This window comes from Erythrolamprus reginae, chromosome 3 (genome assembly GCF_031021105.1).
Source record: "Erythrolamprus reginae isolate rEryReg1 chromosome 3, rEryReg1.hap1, whole genome shotgun sequence".
In the NCBI taxonomy this organism is placed as follows: Eukaryota; Metazoa; Chordata; class Lepidosauria; order Squamata; family Dipsadidae; genus Erythrolamprus; species Erythrolamprus reginae.
In genome coordinates, this window is record NC_091952.1 from 11738271 (window position 1) to 11759673 (window position 21403).

General features: G+C 42.2%; 1 protein-coding gene across 2 annotated transcripts in view; it reads left to right on the top strand.

Annotated features, from left to right (window-relative positions):
* The window catches only part of GATA5 (GATA binding protein 5), a 62449-nt gene extending 60880 nt beyond the window's left edge, over positions 1-1569 (top strand). For both annotated transcript variants that reach the window (XM_070744465.1, XM_070744466.1), the window contains exons 6-7: positions 410-534; positions 1023-1569. In XM_070744465.1, coding sequence (XP_070600566.1) covers positions 410-534; positions 1023-1175 — 278 coding nt within the window. In that variant the 3' untranslated portion in view covers positions 1176-1569. The remainder of the gene's footprint in view (positions 1-409; positions 535-1022) is intronic.
* The last annotated feature ends 19834 nt before the right edge of the window (positions 1570-21403 follow it).

A 21403-nucleotide genomic window follows, 5' to 3' on the forward strand; every position in this document is an offset into this window, starting at 1 on the left:
GTAGATACGATATGATATGATAAGGTAGATAAGATAAGATTTGATAAGATTTGATAAGATTTGATAAGATTTGATAAGATTTGATAAGATTTGATAAGATTTGATAAGATTTGATAAGATAAGATAAGATAAGATAAGATAAATAAAAGTAGATAAAGGTACATAAAAATAGATAAAGATAAAATATGATATGATACGGTAGATAAAATAAGATAGATAAGATTAGATAAGATTAGATAGATAAAGATAGACAAAGATACATCAAGATTAAGATAGATAAGATAGCATATGATAAAATACGATAGATAAGAAAAGCTAAAATAGATAAGACAGATGATAGATAAATAATATAGATAAAATAGGTAGAAAGATAGATACATTCTAATATTTATTTTTCCATCACTCTCAGGTTCCACAACCTCCACCACCAATTCTCCTTCCTCACTTACAAACTCAGAGAGCACCGTCACTTTAAAAACCGAACCCGCCATTACACCGCAATATCCGGGACAAGCAATAGTGTCGACTTCCCAGGTCAGTAGAATCAGCAGGGACCTCACATCAGTCCTCTACTTACAATCACATTTGGGCTCTGGAACTTCCATAGTGAGGCCGTTGTTAAGGGAGATAGCAACAAACTCAAACAACAACCATACGTAACATTCATTGGGCAGTGAGACTAAAGTCTAATCACCCCAAGCCTGGCGGCATAAATGAGTCTTGAATCTTGCGGAAGGCGAGGAGGGTGGGAGCAGTATGAATCTCCGGGGGGAGCTGATTCCAGAGGGCCGGGGCCCTCACAGAGAAGGCTCTTCCCCTAGGCCCCGTCAAGCGACATTGTCTAGTTGACCTGGAGAAGGCCGACTCTGTGGGACCTAACTGGTCCCTGGTATTCATACGGCAGGAAGCGGTTCCGTAAGTAATCTGGCCTGATGCCACGTACAGCTTTATAGGTCATTACCAAAACTTTGAATTGTGTCCTATTTGTGATAACTCATTTGATTTATTCTTGACCCCTGCAGGGTCCGGTACATTCTGAAAACGGGCTGCACGAGCCTCAGCCCCAGTTCAAATATGAGCCAGAAGACTACACCTTTCCAACTGCCATGTCCCAGCCATCAGGTCTAAGCGTTGGGCACCGTCAAGACTCATGGTGCGCCTTGTCCCTGGCCTAAGCAACCAGCCTTCCTTTTGAAAAACAGAGGGATCCCTTCTACCATCCTTCAAGACATCACACTGGACAGCAAATAAAGATTTACGGACTGTAACCCTTCTCTCCTTCCTTCCTTGACCACCCTGCCTGCTTTCTTATTTGGCCCTTTGAATCTCTAAAAAGTTAATATTCTTTTAACAATCAAAAAAAGAGAGAGAGAGAGAGAAGGGATTTGGGAGCTCTGACCTCAGGCACAAAATCTCTCTTTCTCCCTCCTCCCGAGATCCATCTGAAAACGATAACAATCAAATGTTATGTTCATGGTGATTCTTACCCTTCCTTCCCCTCTTCTGTTTTTTTTTTAATGACCACTTTGTGTGCAATTTTATTCTTAAATAAAGAGGATTTTAACATAACACCAAGTCGTTTCATTTATTAAAAAGCCAAACGGAGCCGATGCCTTCACATGCGCCACAAATTAAATGGAGGGGGTTGTTTGATGTGCATCATGCTTTCTTAAGGTAGGTAGGTAGAAAAAAAGATAGAAAGATAGAAAGAAAGATTGAGAGAGGGAGAGATATGGATAGAAAGATGGATAGAAATATGGATAGAAATATGGATAGAAAGATGGATAGAAAGGTGGATAGAAAGGTGGATAGAAAGGTGGATAGAAAGGTGGATAGAAAGGTGGATAGAAAGGTGGATAGAAAGGTGGATAGAAAGGTGGAAAGAAAGGTGGAAAGAAAGGTGGAAAGAAAGAAGGAAAGAAAGGTGGAAAGAAAGAAAGAGAAAGAAAGAAAGAAGGAAGGAAAGAAAGAAAGAAAGAGAAAGAAGGAAAGAAGGAAAGAAAGAAGGAAAGAAAGAGAAAGAAGGAAAGAAGGAAGGAAGGAAAGAAGGAAGGAAATGAAAGATGGCAAGAAAGATGGCAAGATAGATTAGATGATAGATAGACAGACAGACAGACAGATAGATAAAGATAGATGATAGACTCCTTGCTCTCCCGTTTTGAGTTGTGCTTAAATTTTTTAATTTTGGGGAACTCATGTCCCATTCTTGCCTTTGAGAGGGATGGTTTTCAACTTTGACAACCCAACCTGGAATTTGCAGCAATCTACTATTCAATTTTTGTTGGGGGGTTTTCTGACTAGACAAGGTCAGTAATACAATATAAATATAAATTTCCATCCATAGCCCATTGTGCTTATCAGAGACTTAGAGGACTGGAGGACTCTGCCCTCTCATTGGGACCATGTTAGTTGGAGTGGCTGGAGTTGTCATGCAGACAATTATCTATAATCATTTAATAAATTTTAATGAATTAAATTAACAAATAATTTTAATAAATATAATAATCTATAACAGGGCTAAACAAATTAGGAAGCGCAAAGCAGATTAAAGTGCATCAGTGGGATATCACCACTTTTCCCTCCTTCCAGAATCTCCTTCGTAAATAGTGATGGGTGAACCTAACCCGCACAATTTGGGACCGTACCAAATTTTGCGGTGTTTGGTATGCCGAACACAAACCCAAAATTTTTTCAAACTTCGGGCAAAGTTCAGGGTCGTGTTCAGTTCGGAGCTTTGACGTCATCGGCAGGTTGCTAAGAACATCAAGGTGATCACTTCCTGGATTCCAGCTCCGCCCCCGGAATCTCTTCATGGGAGGGATTCCCCGTTCGGGTTCGAGTTTGGGTTCGGTTCGGGTTCGGATGAATTTTGCATAAAGTTAGTCCAAACTTGCCGAACCCGAACACCGTTAGGTGTTCACTATTCGTAAACCTAGGGCAATACTGTTGTTCCTAAAGACCTTTGAAGAAACATCTGTATCAGTTTTGAAATTTCTTCCATAAACTACATACGAAAAGAGCCAGTTTGGTTTAGCACCAGTCTACCAAGCAGGAGACTGTGAATTCTAGCCCTGTCTTTAAGTATGAAAGTCATCTGCGTGACTTTAGGCCAGCGATGGTGAACCTATGGCACGGATGCCACAGGTGGTACGCAGAGCCATATCTGCTGGCACATGAGCCGTTGCCCTAGCTCAGCTCCAACGTGCATGTGTGTGCCGGCCAGCTGGTTTTTGGCTTGCACAGAAGCTCTGGGAGGGCATTTTTGACTTCCAGAGAGCCTGGGGAGGGCGATACACGAGCCTACTGGGCCTACTAGAAGTTGGGAAACAGGCTGTTTCTGGTCTCCAGGGGGTGGGGGAAGCTGTTTTTGCCCTCTCCATGCGCTGATTTATGGATGTGACACGTATGCGTGATAGCACGCGCTTATGCTCTTTCAGCACCCGAGGGAAAAAAGGTTCACCCTCACTGCTTTAGGCCAATCACTAGGAGCCTGTGATTTCTAGTCCCATCTTAGGTTTGAAAGCAGCTGGGTGACTTAGGGCCAATCACCAGGAAACTATGAATTCTGGTCTGATCTTAGGCACAAAAGCTGGCTAGGTGAGTTTGGGCCAATCGCTCACTCTCAGCTCAACCTACCTTACAATGTTGATGTGGGAAAAACAGGAGGAAGGAGGAGTAATAGGTTTGTTTACCGCCATGTGTAATTTATAAACAACAAAGGCAGGAAATATAATAGAGGGGATATTTACCATTGTACTTTTTAAACCATTAATGAAGTTGGGCTTAATTTTCAATATTAAAATCCAGTAGAAGCTGGGATCAAGTTTAGCCCTTTAAGTTTATGGTGTTTATAAAACAGTTACAACTCTCTAAACATACCCATCCCTGTAGGGTTATGCTTAAAGACAGTAAGGGGAAGCAAAAAAAAAAATAGAATAGATTACAGAATACAGAATGAATAATAGTTGGAAGGGACCTTGAAGGTCTTCTAGTCCAACCTTCTGCTTAGGCAGAAAACTCTTATACCACTTCAGACAACCAGTTATCCAACATCTTAAAAACTTCCAGTGTTGGAGCATTCACAAATTCTGGAGGAAAGCTGTCCCACTAATTAATTGTTCAGTCAGAAATTTCTCCTTCATTCTAGATTGCTCCTGTCCTTGATTATTTATTTGTTTGTTTGTCAAGCATATATAAACATGTACAGAGAAGTGTAAACATGATTGTGAATACATGAATGTATAAACATGGTTATGGATACCTGATATGGTTACAAATACATGGGGACATTAGGATATGGACGGCAGTGCGCTTATGCATGCCCCTTACAGACCTCTTAAGAATGGGGTGAGGTTGACAGTAGACAGTCTTAAGGGTAAAGTTTTCCCAGCGACCGATAAGGTCCCACAGAGTTGGCCTTCTCCGGGTCCTGTCGACTAAACAATGTTGTCTGGGGGCCCCCAGGGGAAGAGCCTTCTCTGTGGCGGCCCCGGCCCTCTGGAATCAACTCCCCCCCCGGAGATTAGAACTGCTCCCACCCTCCTTGTCTTCCGTAAACTACTCAAGACCCACCTATACCACCAGGCATGGGGGATTTGAGACATTTTTCCCCCAGGCTCCTTATAATTTATGTTTGGTATGTATGTGTTGTTTGGTTTTTTAATTATGATAGGGTTTTAAGTTATTTTTAAGATTAGATTTGTGCCATTATAATATTGTTTTTATCACTGTTGTCAGCCGCCCCGAGTCTTCGGAGAGGGGCGGCATACAAATCTAATAAATTGAATTGAATTGAATTGAATTTGGGGGTTTGGGGATGAAACCGCAGAGTCAGGTAGTGCATTCCAGGAACTGACCACTCTATTGCTGAAGTCATATTTTCACTATTGAGTTTACCTTAAGTTTGTATATATTGTGCGCATGTGTATGTATTGTTGCAGTTGAAACTGAAGTAGTCATTGACAGGTAGGGCATTGTCGTGGATATTTTTATGTGCTACTTGGGTCGGACTGACGGCGACGTTGTTCTAAATTGTCTAAGCCCAAAATTTCAAGTCTGGTGGCATAAGGTAGTCTATTGCGGACAGAGGACTGGAGGATTCTTCTCGTGAAATATCTCTGGAAATTCTCAATTGTATTAATGTCCAATAAGTGTGGGTTCCAGACTGACGAGCTGTATTTGAGAACTGGCCTAGCAAATGTTTTGTATGCTTTAGCTAGAAGTACAATATTATCAGTTTAGTAATACAGTATTTAGTTTAATTTAGTTTCCACTCATTCTTCTTGTGCTGGCTTTGGAGAATAGCTTGACTACCTCTCCTTTATGGCAGCCCCTGAGATATTGGAAGACTATTATCATGTAGTAGTCTTAGTAGACTACTATCACTCTACTATCAAGAGTCCTTCTTTTCATCAAACTAGACATACCCAATTTCAGCAACCGTACCCTACACTACTTCAGGCAAGTGGTTACCCAAAATCTTAAAAACTTCCAGTGTTGGGATTTTTATGGGTCTACTACCAGCATTCTCAACAAGTTGTTCTACTGATTAATTGTTCTAACTGTCAGGAAATTTCTCCTTAGTTCTAAGTTGCTTCTCTCCTTGTTTAGTTTCCACCCATTGCTTCTTGTCCTGCCCTCAAGTGCTTTGGAGAATAGGTTGACTCCCTCTTTTTCGTGGCAACCCCTGAGTTATTGGAACACTGCTATCATGTCTCCCCGAGTCCTTCTTTTCCTTAAACTAGACATACCCAATTTCAGCAACTGTTCTTGATATGTTTTAAGCTTCCAGTCCCCTAACCATCTTCGTTGCTTTTTGCTTACCTAAATTGAAGAGGGGTAAGAAATGTGCCAAAAGGCCTTAACTGTTACCTCTCCAATAGCTGAAGCCCCATCAGAAGTTTAAAAGCCAGAAACGTCAATGGTGATATATCATGAGTTGCATCACAGCCAACTGTGGAGTAACTATATACTATTTCAATGCAGCAAGGGTTATTTATATAATCAGGAAGCTGGCCAAAGGTAGTTCATTATATGGAAACAAACTGGTACTACAACTTCCTGCTTTGGTCATTTCCCCTGTCAAGGAGAAATATGTGGTTTGTTTGTCTAATGTTAGATGCACACAATGTCCTACACAACCCTCCAAGGGAGGGGTTCGTTCTCAACAGATCTGTGAGGTCTGTAAATTATGAAGCAACAGCGATTTGCAAGGTTTGGGACTTGGGCACCCAAGGGAAGGATAGAGGTGTAACATGGACAGGATCTGATAAGAGCCATCTGAGCAAGAGGAACGTTCCAGGATATGGAAAAGTAAAGAAGGAGTAAATTAAGGGAATGGGACTTTGGCAATAATAGAATAACAAGAATTGGAAGGGACCTTGGAGGTCTTCTAGCCCAGCTTCCTGCACGAGCAGTAAACCTTGGGCCATTCTAGACAAATGGCTGTCCACTCTCTTGTTAAAAACTTCCAGTGTTGGAGGAATCACAACTTCTTGAGGCAAGCTGTTCCACTGGTTAACTGTTCTGACTGTTAGGAAATTTTCTCCTTAGTTCTAGGTTGCTTCTATCTTGATTAATTTCCATCTATTGCTTCTTCTCCTGCCTTTTGGTGCTTTAATCAGGATGGCCGAGTCTTTCAGTCACTATTCTCAGCTTAACGCCTTTGCACATCACGGTAAACCTAATAATAATAATAATAATAATAATAATAATAATAATAATAATAATTTATTAGATTTGTATGCCGCCTCTCTCCGAAGACTCGGGGCGGCTCACAACAACGATAAAAACAATATTATAATGGCACAAATCTAATATTAAAAAACTAACAACCCTATCATAATTAAAAACCAAACAGCACATACATACCAAACATAAATTATAATAAGCCTGGGGGAAAGATGTCTCAAATCCCCCATGCCTGGCGGTATAGGTGGGTCTTAAGTAGTTTACAGAAGACAAAGAGGGTGGGAGCAGTTCTAATCTCTGGGGGGGAGTTGATTCCAGAGGGCCGGGGCCGCCACAAAGAAGGCTCTTCCCCTGGGGCCCGCCAGACGACATTGTTTAGTCGACAGGACCCGGAGAAGGCCAGCTCTGTGGGACCTTATTGGCCGCTGGGATTCGTGCAGTAGCAAGCGGTTCCGGAGGTACTCTGGTCCAATGCCATGTAGGGCTTTAAAGGTCATGAGTTTTTAGTTTTTAACAGCAATCAGTTGGGAGGGGGAAATTGTCAGTCAAGGTATCTAACCTCTTAATCCAAACTCTGAGTTGTTAAGTGAATCCGAATTCCCCATTTCACCCCTGCACTGGGGGTGTAACTCCAAACCATCATTAAACAAATGGTTGCACGAGGAGGACTATCGGAAATACAGTGATACCTTGTCTTACAAACTTAATTGGTTCTGGGACGAGGTTCTTAAGGTGAAAAGTTTGTAAGACGAAACAATGTTTCCCATAGGAATCAATGGAAACGCAATTAATGCGTGCAAGTCCAAAATTCACCCATTTTGCCAGCCAAAGCGCCCATTTTTGCACTGCTGGGATTCCCCTGAGGCTCCCCTCCATGGGAAAACCCACCTGTGGACATCTGTGTTTTTGCGATGCTGCAGGGGAATCCCAGCAGGGGAATCCCAGCAGGGGAATTGCAGCATCATAAAAACGAGTGCTTCGCTGGAAATGGAAGTCCAGAGGTGGGGTTTCCCAGGGAGCATCAGTGAAGTCGCAGCATCGCAAAAACACTGAAGTCCTCTAAACCCCACCTCAGGACCTCTGTGTTTTTGTGATGCTGCGATTTCACTGAGGCTCCTCTCGCTGGGAAACCCCACCGTTGCCAGCGAAGCACCTGTTTTTGCGCTGCTGGGATTTCCCTGCTGGGATTCCTCTGCAGCATCCCCAAAACACGGAAGTCTGGAGGTGGGGTTTCCCATGGAGGGAAGCCTCGGGGGAATCCCAGCAGTGCAAAAACAGGTGCTTCGCTGGCAACGGAAGTCCGGAGGTGGGACATCCCAGCGGCGGTGGTGGGTTTGTAAGGTGAAAATAGTTTGTAAGAAGAGGCAAAAAAATCTTAAAACTCCAGGTTTGTATCTCAAAAAGTTTGTATGACGAGGCGTTTGTAAGACGAGGTATCACTGTATACCCAGAACAAGGTAGAGCCGCAACATTGCCTTTTCTTGGGGCAGAAATAAAAGCCTGTGAAACACAAGGTGTGACATAGTAGAGACCAATCCCATAATAGCAGAAGAGCTATTTTAAATCCAGCGATCAAATCAATGCTAGCGCAATGCTTTGTCCGAAAGACAATTGTCCTGTCACCAGGAACGGGTCACCTGACCCTTGTGGCATGAGTCATTTTCCAAAGGAGCTACAGGAACTCTGAACTCCGCCAAAAGCCGACACCGATGGCTCCAGGGGGTTTATTTATGGACTGACGCTAAACACAACCCACAAGCTCATTTCTTGACAAAGGCTGAAAGCGTGTGAAGAAAAGAAACAGTTGCTCCCAGTATCTACTCTCCCTCCTCGTAGGCAGCCAAGGGGGTACAAGTCCATACAAGTAGCTCTTGACATACAACCAACAATCGAGACTGGATATTTATCTTGCTAATCAAGGCAGTTGTTAAGTGAGCTTTGCCCCGTTTTGCGACCTTTCTAACCACCGTTATTGTTAGGTTGGGGTCCCAGTGGTTAAGGGAATCTGGACTCATTGACTTTGCACGTCAGAAGGTCACAAAAATGGTAGAGGCAGAGGTAGGATCTCCTGCTTGGGCAGCGGGTTGGACTAGATCACCTGCAAGATCCCTTCCAACTCTGTTATTCTGTTAAACCTGACCCCTGAGGCACTACAACTGTCATAAATATTGTTCTGCTGGTGTGTCTCAACTGCCGGTAATTACAGGGTAATTAGTCCAGGAAGATACACACCACACAATAAAAGGAAAACCCAAAAGTTTTTATAAACAGAGAAACAGAAACAGCTCCCTTTTTAAATGTCAAAGGGATTTTCTGGTACACACAAGGCACAGGCTAAATGCAATCCAATTGCTCACCCAATAACTGGGAAATTGAGTCCAATTCTAAAGTCCAGAGCACACAATCTTGAACAGCACAAAAACCACAATCTTGATGAAACAATGCATCAGCTAAACTTCCATGAGTCTAACACACCAGGCTGCACTTTTATCTGTATCACTAATTACAGCAGCCCCACCCATCCACAGGTGGCCTCATTTTCTCTTGTAATAATCCTTCAGTTGTTGTCTTCTATACATCACTCTACGCATGTGTGGATATGTCATTAATTCTTGTTCAGAATGATTGATCTCCTCCTGGGCTGTCTGCCAAACTCTCCTCTTCCCTGTCACTCACGCTTCCTTGGTCAGAGGAGACAGCTTCTACTGGAAGCAAAACAGGCCTGCGGCATGTGGATGTCTCCCCCACATCCACCTCCATATTGCTTGGGGCAGGAGCTGGGCCAGAGCTAACCACAACAAATATGAACCGGTTGCCAAGCATCCAAATTTTGATCCCATGACCACGGGGGTTGCTGCGATGGTCGTAAGGGTGAAACATGGTCAGAAGTCACTATTTTCAGTGTCATCAGAACTTCGAACGATCGATAAACAAACGGTGGTAAAAGGACCCCCCGATATCTATACTGTTCTCACTCTGCTGACCTTTTGCAAAGCTACGAAGACCTGGCTTTGCCAACAGGCCTGAGGGCCATTCTGCACCAGCTCAGGAAACTCAAACTGACCAAGGAGCTGCTGATACAGTTCTACAGAGGAATCATTGAGTCTGTCATCCGCACCTCTATAACTGTCTGGTTTGGTGCTGCAACTCAACAAGACCAACACAGACTTCAGAGGAGAATCAGAATTGCAGAAAAAACAATTGCTGCCAATCTGCCTTCCATGGAGGACCTGTATACTGCACGAGTCAAAAGAGGGCGGTGAAAATATTTTCTGACCCCTCGCATCCTGGACACAAACTGTTTAAACTCCTACCCTCAAAACATCGCTACAGAGCACTGCACACCAAGACAACTAGACACAAGAACAGTTTTTTCCCGAACGCCATCACTCTACTAAACAAATAATTCCCTCAACACTGTCAGACCTTTTACTAAATCTGCACTTCTATTCTACTAGTTTTTCTCATCATTCCTATCACCCTTTTCCTCCCACTTAGGACTGTATGACTGTAATTTGTTGCTTGTATCCTGAGATTTTTATTAATATTGATTGTTTCTTCATTGCTTATTTGTCCCCAATGACAATCATTAAGTGTTGTACCACATGATTCTTGACAAATGTATCTTTTTCTTTTATGTACGCTGAGAGCATATGCACCAAGACAAAACTGATGTTTTATTTATACAAACTATCCTGAACATGTTTGACAAATAAACAAACAAACAAACAAATACAATTATTTCATAATGAAGATCAGGAAAGAGCCCCCGTGAGGGGGGCAGAGGAGGCAAATTTTAGCAATGAAAGCTAAAAATGGGAAGCGAGTTCCAATTCAACAGCCACTTTTATTAACTTGCCGTTCTCGAGGCTGATTAACGACCATTTCCCTTCTAAAAGACAGGAGGGAATTTCAAGACACCAAGAATACGTCGGTTCCTTCAAACGTCCGACTTCCTCCAGAGTTTACTGTAGGGAGATGGGACACAATTCATCACAACCATGTTAACCTTTCCGTCTCCTGTGTTGAATTCAACTGTTTCCTGAATTAGCCTAATTTAAAAGGCTGGTCCTTCCCAGGTCAAGTTGTACAAAACATTTTGCGGCATTAGCTGAGTCTCGAGTCCTTGAAGAAGGCTGCAGCCTCTCTCTGAAATAAATCAGAAGAGGTTTATGTTATGAATGAAAGGAGCCCCAAAATACAGTTCTTCATTGTCACGCCGGGAGCTAGCGACCCTTTTAAAAGTGGTTGGGTTTCCTGAATGAGGCTTTAAAAATATTTTATGGAGGGAAAAGAGCCTAGACGGGCCACTAAAAGAGAAATCAGGAAGGCCTATTTATTGAAAGCAACCGGTTTCTGCAATGCTGCCCGTTTTTATTGAAATGAAATCAACCCTTGTCTATCAAATGTTGGAGAAGGTTGATTAATTATGCAAGGTTTTGTTTGTTTGTTTGTTTGTTTGTTTGTTTGTTTGTTTGTTTGTTGGATTTATATCGAGTTATCGAAGCTTGGAACTCATTACCGGACTCAATAGTGTCAACCCCTAACCCCCAACATTTCTCCCTTAGACTCTCCACGATTGACCTCTCCAGGTTCCTAAGAGGTCAGTAAGGGGCGTACATAAGTGCACTAGTGTGCCTTTCATCCTCTGTCCAATTGTCTTTCCTTTCTCTCACTTATCATATATATTTTCTTTCTTTCATATATCCTCTCCTCTAAGTTCACTTTACCCTTATATATATTAATACATGTCTATTTTTCTTCCTATGTATTTGTGTATTGGACAAATGAATAAATAAATAAAATAAATATATGCCGCCCCTCTCCGAGGACTATAGCAATAGCATTTAAGACTTATATACTGCTTCGTAGTGCTTTTACAGCCCTCTCTAGGCGGTTTACAGAATCAGCCTCTTGCCCTCAACAATCTGGGCCCTCATTTTACCCACCTTGGAAGGATGGAAGGTTGAGTCAACCTTGAGCCGGTGGTGAGATTTGAACTGCTAAACTACAGCTAGCAGTTAGCTGAAGTAGCTTGCAGTGCTGCAGTCTAACCACTGCGCCACCCCAGCTATCACATTTCTCAGGATTCAGGAATTATCCTGATAAGGAAAGGATGGTCTTAAAAGACTGGATGGTCATCTACCAGAGATACTTAAGGGAATCCTACATTGACCAGGGGATCATAGAGATGATGACAATTGTTTTATTTTATTGTTTTGTCAAGTATGTATTGGTGGTATAGAGATATAATAATATTTATATACAGTGATACATCATCTTAGGAACCCCTCGTCATACGAACTTTTCGAGATATGAACCCGGGGTTTAAGGTTTTTTTGCCTCTTCTTCCGAACTATTTTCAACTTACTAACCCAAGCCGACGCTGCTGGGATGCCCTGCCTCAGCACTTCCATTCCAGTCGAAGGCTCCCCTCGCAGGGAAACCTCAGGACTTCCCTTGCCAGCAAAGCACCCGTTTTTGCGCTGTTGGGATACCCCTGAGGCTCCCCTCCATGGGAAACCCCACCTCCGGACTTCCATGTTTTTGTGATGCTACAGGGGAATCTCAGCAGGGGAATCCCAGCAGTGCAAAAATGGGCGCTTCGTTGGCAACGGAAGTCCGAAGATTGGGTTTCCCAGCGAGGAGAGCTTCAGTGAAATCGTAGCATCACAAAACCACAGAAGTCCAGAGGTGGGGTTTCGAGGACTTCCATGTTTATTAGATTTGCATGTCGCCCCTCTCCGAAGACTTGAAGCGGTTCACAAGAGTGATAAACAATGTGACAAATCCAATATTTAAAAACATCTAAAAACCCATATCATCAAAACCATACAACTCAATCATACCATACATGAACTATATTAGCCTGGGGATACCTCAATTACCCCATGTCTAGCAACATAGGTGGGTCTTCAGTAACTTACAAAAGTCAAGGAGGGTGGAGGTGGTTCTAATCTCTGAGGGGAGTTGATTCCAGAGGGTGGGGGCCGCCACAGAGAAGGCTCTTACCCTAAGTCCCGCAAGATGACATTGTTTACTCGACGGGACCCAGAGAAGGCCAACTCTGTGGGACCTTATTGGCTGCTGGGATTCGACTTTCCATTCAACGTCTCCAGCTGTAGTAATAACGAACCGTTTGCTTGCAACAGAGCCAAAATGATTGACACTTTCAGGGTCTCCCCTGAAGCCTAACCAATTACGGCTTGATAAATGAGCTGAGGGCCATGTAAACGGTCTGGATCGCCTCCTGGCCAACCCCCGGCAGTCCAGCCGGCTACACGGAGGGAGGTCAGGCTGGGTTCGTTGCATCGCTCTCCCCCGTTCAAGTCTCCAACACAGCTTCTTGGCGCATGAATGGCGCTCCGGCAAGCCAGGCTCAGCACGGTTGGGCTGCGGAGCGCATATGGCTTTAATGTTTATAAGCTCATCTTTTGGCACACGATATTTCAGCAGCCGTGTCCAAACACAGCACATTGACATATCGTGTTATTTATGCAAAGGGACAATTTCAAAGTGTTTCTCTAACCCTCCGGCTGCCAGCAACAGAGACTAGAAGAAGGGACGCCTTCTCACACACACACCCCTCCCTCTGATCAGAGTCTGTTCTGTTACAGCCTCCAGGTCCCAAAGGATCCAGTTCTTTTTCACGATTTAGGGAAAGAAAAGACAACAGAACACTTCAAATGCGTGGGCAGGAAATCCTTGGGGTTTTCTTGACATTTGCAAAGAGCCCGAGCGCATGCAAACTTCGTTTTCCAATTTCAGAGCGCTGATATCGCTTTAAAAAAAAAAGTTTAAGTTTTCAAATTCAATAAAAAAGAAAGATATCTCATTATTTATTTATTCATTTGTCCAATACACAAATATATAGGAAGAGAATAGACATGAAGTAATATATATAAAGATAAATGTAAAAATAGAGAAGATATCTGAAAAGAAGAAAATATATATGATATATGAGATAAAGGAAAGACAATTGGACAGGGGACATAAAGACACACTAGTGCACTTATGTACGCCCCTTACTGGCCTCTTAGGAACCTGGAGAGGTCAATTGTGGATAGTCTAAGGGAGAAATGTTGGGGGTTAGGGGTTGACACTATTGAGTCTGGTAATGAGTTCCACGCTTTGACAACTCGATTGTTAAAGTCATATTTTTTAGAGTCAAGTTTGGAGCGGTTAGTATTAAGTTTGAATCTGTTGCGTGCTCTTGTGTTGTTGCGGTTGAAGCTGAAGTAGTCATTGACCGGTAGGACGTTGCAGCATATGATCTTGTGGACAATACTTAAAATCATGTTATGTAGAGTACATGCAGATCATTACCCGTTTCTATTTCAGTATACAAGTATTTTATTTCTAATTGATTACATTCGTCATTAAAAAGATAAATAGGAAAGAAAAAAGATATGGTCTTATTAAACGTAAATATTTATTTGTTATTATCTAAATTTGTATAGGTCTTTTATCGTTTCTTTGAGTTATTCTAGTCTGAATCCAGTTGTACCATTTATCCCATGGTTTGTATGTTTTGTCAACATTCGTGCCCTTAATGTCTCTTGTCATTTCATCCATCTCCGCGCACCTGTAAATTCTTTCAATTATTTGCCTTTCTGATGGAGTGTTTTGATTTTTTCATTTTGTGCTATATATTATTCTCATTGCAGTAATTATATGGATCATCAGATGAAGTGTAGGTTTAGAATATTTTTTGTCCCATATTCCTACTTAGGCTGGCCATGGCTGCCGATCAGTTTCCGGTCACAATTCAAAGTGTTGGTCATGATCTTTAAAGCCCTACATGGCTTTGGACCAGACTACCTCCGGAACTGCCTGCTACCGCATGAATCCCAGCGACCGATAAGGTCCCACAGAGTTGGCCTTCTCTGAGTCCCATCGACTAAACAATGTCGTTTGGCGGGCCCCAGGGGAAGAGCCTTCTCTATGGCAGCCCCGGCCCTCAGGAACCAACTCCCCCCGGAGATTAGAATTGCCCCCACCCTCCCTGTCTTTCGTAAACTACTCAAGACTCATTTATACCACCAGGCATGGGGGAGTTGAGATATTCCTTCCCCCTAGGACATTACAAGTTATGCATGGTATGTCTGTGTGTATGTTTGGTTTTATAATAAGGGGTTTTAGTTGTTTTATTATTGGATTGTCACATGCTGCTTTTATCGTTGTTGTTGTTGTTGTTGTTGTTGTTGTTGTTGTTGTTATTATTATTATTATTATTATTATTATTATTATTATTATTATTATTAAAACTGCAAGGAAAAGAAATACCCTACATGGGTTTTGCACTCTTGCAGTAAAAAGTGGAGTTGGATTCGGAGGTTCAATCCTTTCGGTATGAAATTAAATGCCCAAACCAAATATTTGCACAGGCTTATTCAGTCCACAGACTTTCATCACTTGTGCCGTCGTGATGATAAAGGATGGCTTCATTTCAGAATATTAGAGGATTTATTTTGGGGCCTGATCAAGCCAGTAAGCTGTGTCAGATACTAATACAGTGGTACCTCTACTTAAGAACACCCCTACTTAAGAACTTTTCTAAATAAAAACTGGGTGTTCAAGATTTTTCTTCCTCTTCTTAAGAACCATTTTCTACTTAAGAACCCGAGTTCGGAAAAATTTCCCAGGAAATTTGAGAGCAGCACGAAGGCCCAGCCAGTTTCCTGCCATTCCCCCTTTAATCCTGGCCACCTCGGGCTTTTCTGGGCTGCCAGAGGAGCCTTTCGGTGGTGCTTAAGGAGGCTTTGGCAGTCCAGAGCAAACGAAGCATTTTCATTTCTCTGGGCACTTGGATAGGGAATTTTGGGCTAAACTGTAGTCGAGGACTACCTATACCAGTAGTTCTCAACCTTTCTAATGCCGCGACCCCTTAGTACAGTTCCTCATGCTGTGGTAACCTCCAACCATAGGTCTAGCACCAATTCTCCCAACAGAGCTTTAAGCTGATTGGCCGGAAGGTCAGAGGGACACCCCCACTGTAAATGCCTGATTGGTTGAATTGTAAAAATATGGTGGCCTCTCTTATCTCCAGTAATATGTCTTAAGTTGTTCTCTCCTATGCATAGCTCTACGCATGCGTGGGTCGTCATATGTTCCTCCTCTGAATCCAACGAAGATAAGGATGATTGATCTCCTCCTGGGCTGTCAGTCAAGCCCCCCTCCTCCATCTCACCCACACCTCCTTCGGCAAAATGATCATCAATATCTCTCACGTTTGTGCATCCCCTTACAACATTTTACTTCCTGCCCATGCGCAGAAGCAAAATCATGCTGTGATGCACACATACAGGGGAAACAAAGCTGTGTGCGCAGCACATCAGTGGCAGAGGTATTGGGAATCCTCCCCAAGATGAACCCACAATCTTGGAAATAAACATCTATTTCCATGAGTGTATCCTAGAAACATAGAAGACTGACAGCAGAAAAAGACCTCATGGTCCATCTAGTCTGCCCTTATACTATTTCCTGCATTTTATCTTAGGATGGATCTATGTTTACCCCAGGCATGTTTAAATTCAGTTACTATGGATTTACCAACCATGTCTACTGGAAGTTTGTTCCAAGCATCTACTACTCTTTCAGTCAAATAATATTTTCTCACGTTGCTTTTGGAATCAACTCCCCCCGGAGATTAGAACAGCCCCCACCCTCCTTGTCTTTTGTAAATTACTCAAGACCCACCTATATCATCAGGCATGGGGGAACTGAGACACCTCCCCAAGACTTTTATATTTTATGTTTTGGTATGTATGTGTTGCATGGTTTTTAATTGTTGGGGTTTTATATACCTTTCTCTTTTAATATTAGATTTGTTGCAATGTTATATGGTCTTTGATTATTGTTGTGAGCCGCCCCGAGTCTTCGGAGAGGGGCGGCATACAAATCTAATAAATTATTATTATTATTATTATTATTATTATTATTATTATTATTATTATTATTATTTTGATCTTTCACCCAACTAACTTCAGATAGTGCCCCCTTTTTCTTGTGTTCACTTTCCTATTAAAAACACTTCCCTCCTGAACCTTATTTAACCCTTTGACATATTTCAATGTTTCGACCGTGTCCCCCCCTTTCCCTTCTGTCCTCCAGACTATACAGATTGAGTTCATGAAGTCTTTCCTGATCCTCCGAGCTTCCTACCAAATGCAATTAATTGTACAAACATGACACGTCTCTCTGTGTGTACTGATGACTCCACAGCTGTCATAGTAGACAATAGCAACAAATATATATAATATATATATATATATACAGTATGTATATATAGCCCCAGGATAGTAATTTGCAAAGAATGTTTTTCAGCTTGTAGATGAAAAGGTCATATGTAGTCCAGAGGCATGGAGCTGTCTTGTTAAGTATGATGGAGAGGCTATATTTAGCCCAACGAAACTGAGCTTCTGAAGAAAAAGAAGTCACAGCACACGCTTACAACTGCTTTGGTGGTTTGACGTATACAGAATATGGAATAGTCAGTCGTGAGTCAGCAAATTTGAGGCAGTAGCCAAAAGAGCTAATGCAAAACTTGATTGTATAAACAAAGACGTAGAATCGAAATCAGGTGACGTATGAGGACCGCTTAGTAAGGCCTGTTCTGCCGGGCTCTCTGATAGGAGCCTCCCAAAAATTCAAGGGTACAAATTTCAGACACACACACATTTGAAAATTCAAAACAATGTCCTTTATCCCAAAAGTCAAAATAAACAAAGCACTCTTTTTGTATTGCAAAGAGCACTCGTCCCAAAACAACCAGGTAGTCTGTACAATTTCCCTTAAGCAGTCATTAAGTACTTAGCTAGCAGCTGTGGAGAAACTTCACACCCCTTCTTCTTCCAACGAAGGGAGACACACACATATACACACACACGTTGCTCTGCTTTGGTTTCAAAGGCGTGAAAAAGCAACAAAGTCCAGACACCACAAGATTCCTGATGAAACTGCAACAGATATTCTTCCACAATGGCCAAACCCACATGCTGCTATTTATAGCAGCAGCCCTAATTACTGGAGCCCCACCCAAACACAGGTGGCCTCCCTTATTTCCTGTAATATGTTCTTACTTGGTCTCTTCTACGCACAATTCTGCGCTTGCGTGGGTCCAAAATGTCATCATCTGAAGCAATAGAAGATAAGGAAGATTGACTGCCTGGGCTGTGTGCCAAGCCCTCCTCTGCCGAGTCACTCCCACCTTCTTCTTCGTCTGAAGAAACTAAACTCTGCACTGATTCTGTCAGCAATAACACAGGCCTGTGACATGTTGAATTTTTCCCTGCACCCACCTACCCATTCCCTGGGGCAGGAGCTGGGCCAGAGCCAACCACAACAAGGCCACACCTGGAATACTGCATCCAGTTTTGGTCACCACGTTACAAAACAGATGTTGAGACTTTTGGGGAAAAGTGCAAAGAAGAGCAACTCAAATGATTTAAAGGCCGGGGGGCTAACACATATGAAGAATGGCTGCAGGAAATCAGTGTGGTCAGTCTAGAGCAGTGGTTCTCAACCTTTCAAATGCTGCGACCGCTTAATACACTTCCTCATGTTGTGGTGACCCCCAATCATAGGTCTAGCACCAATTCTCCCAGCAGAGCTCTAAGCTGATTGGCAGGAAGGTCAGAGGGACACCCCCTCCCCTGTAAATGCCTTATAGGTCAGATTGTAAAAATATGTTCCAAGGCACCAGACTAGAAGCTTCAGTTCCTAACATCATGGGAATTTTGTCTTTTCCCCTGATCTTAGGTGACCCCTATGAAATGGTCATTCGACCCCCAATGGGGTCCTGACCCCCAGGTTGAGAACCACTGGTCTAGAGAAAAGGAGGACTAGGGGTGGCATAAGAGCAGGATTCCAGTATTTGAGAGGTTGCTACAAAGAAGAAGGAGGGTCAAGTTATTTTCCAAACCACCAGGAGGAGGTTCTGGTCACTGCACCTCAAGAAGGATATATTGGAACTGGAAAAGGTGCAAAAAAGGGCAACAAGAATGATCAAGGGAATGGAGCATCTTCCCTTATGAAACCAGGTTGCAACGCCTTGGTCTCTTCAGCCTTGAAAGACGGCGTTTAATCATTGCTTCGACTTGATCGAAGTGTATAAAATCATGCATGGGATAGAAAAATTCTTTTCTCTATCACACAATACTAGGATGAGGGGGCACTCCCTAAAGCTCATAGGTAAGAAAGGGAGGACAAATCAAGGGAAATATTTCTTCACCCAGAGGGTTGTTGGTTTATGGAATTCCCTTCCAGAAGAGGTTATGACAGCTGTCAGCCTTCATAACTTCAGGGCAGGATTAGACAGATTCATGGATGCCAAGTGTACTGGTGGTTATTGAAACGGATGTCCAAGTGCCACCTCCATGTTGGTTGAGGCAGGCAGGATTCTCTTGGATCCCATTTGTTGGGGGTCAAGGGAAAGGGAGGGTTTTTCCTTCTCTTTCTGAAACTCCTGTTCTAGTCCAACCCCCTGATGGAGAAGGAACCTGGAACCATTCCAGACAGTCTCTTCTTGAAAATCTCCAGGGATGGAGCACTCACAATTTCTGGAGTTCTTGTACTTCTGGATCATGGACTCTGGATAGCCTCAGCAACTGACCCCAGTGGAGTTTCTTGCAGATCAAATTCTTTATCCATCTAGGACCAGCCACCTGTATTCTGAGTAACAGAAACTTAACAGGGAGTCTCATTTGTTGCAGTCATATCTCTATCCCTCAACTCTCTCTCTCTGTGTCTCTGTGTGTGTGTGTGTGTGTGTGTGTGTTTCTCTCTCTCTCTCGTTCTTTCTCTGTCTTTCTCTCTCTCTCTTCTCTCTGTCTCTCTCTTTCTCTCTCATTATTTCTCTCTCTCTCTCTCTCTCACTTTCTCTTTTTGTCTTTCTTTTTCTCTGTCTCTCTGTCTCTCATTCTCTCTGTTTGTCTGTCTATCTCTTCTCTCTGTGTGACTGTCTCTCTCTTTCTCTCATTCTCTCTCTTTTTCTCTGTCTCTCATTCTTTCTGTCTGTCTGTTTGAATGTCTAAATGTCTGTCTCTGTCTCTCTGTCTCTGTGTGTGTGTGTGTCTCTTTCTCTCTGTCACTCATTCACACACACACACACACAATTAGAAAAGATAAGGATTGCAAGAGGATCCTCCAGTTACAAGAAAGGTCAGGCTTTGACCACTGAATGAGTTATTATCTCTTGTGATCAGCTGAAAATGCAGTGGGGAATTATCCTGTTAATGGAAGGAAATTCAAAGGAAGGCTCCCTCTATCGAGTGGTTCTAAAAACACTCACAAACAGTTAAAGAGAAACCGACTGGCCTATAATCTTGTCTTTTTATGTACGCTGAGAGCATCTGCACCAAAGGCAAATTCCTTGTGTGCCGCATCACACTTGGCCAATAAAGAATTCTATTCTATTCTATTCTATTCTATTCTATTCTACTCTACTCTACTCTATTCTCTTCTCTCTTCTCTCTTCTTTATTCTCTATTCTTCTCTATTCTCTATTCTAATCTATTCTGTATTCTGTATTCTCTGTTCTCTGTTCTCTATTCTAATCTATTCTCTATTCTCTATTCTTCTCTATTCTCTATTCTTCTCTATTCTCTATTCTAATCTATTCTGTATTCTGTATTCTGTATTCTCTGTTCTCTGTTCTCTGTTCTTCTCTATTCTCCATTCTCTCTTCTCTTCTATTCTCTATTCTTCTCTATTCTCTGTTCTGTATTCTCTATTCTTTATTCTCTATTCTTCTCTATTCTCTATTCTCTATTCTAATCTATTCTGTATTCTGTATTCTGTATTCTCCATTCTCTGTTCTCTGTTCTCTATTCTAATCTATTCTCTATTCTTCTCTATTCTCCATTCTCCATTCTCCATTCTCCATTCTCCATTCTCCATTCTCCATTCTCCATTCTCCATTCTCCATTCTCCATTCTCCATTCTCCATTCTCCATTCTCCATTCTCCATTCTCCATTCTCCATTCTCCATTCTCCATTCTCTATTCTATTCTATTTGTGCAAGTGTGATTTTTTAAAGGCATTAATAACTCCTATGAAGGTTAGTTACCTCCAGTAGATACCTCCAAAGCTTTTCCTCCAAATAACCAGATTCTGAGACCAATTAGAACAGTGAAATTTCCATTTCTGTGTGCACTGAAAGCAAGTGACCTAGGTGGATTTCTAGTAGGAGTGCAACACTACAGGCTACTTCTGCTAACTGCTAGCTGTAGTTCAGCAGTTCAAATCTCACCACTGGCTCAAGGTTGACTCAGGCTTCCATCCCTCCGAGGTGGATAAAATGAGGACCCAGATTGTTGGGGGCAATAGGCTGAGTCTGTAAATCACTTAAAAGGGCTGTGAAAGCACTATGAAGCTGTATATCAGTCTAAATGCTATTGCTATGGCTAGTATGCTGCTTTGGGATACACCGCTGTTAACAGGTACAGGATTTATTATTTACTTATTTACTTATTTACTTATTTACTTACTTATTTACTTATTTACTTATTTACTTATTTACTTATTTATTTACTTATTTACTTATTTACTTATTTACTTATTTACTTATTTACTTATTTACTTATTCACCTATTCACCTATTCACCTATTCACTTATACACTTATACACTTATTCACTTTTTGATTTGATTTGATTTGATTTGATTTGATTTGATTTGATTTGATTTGATTTGATTTGATTTGATTTGTATGC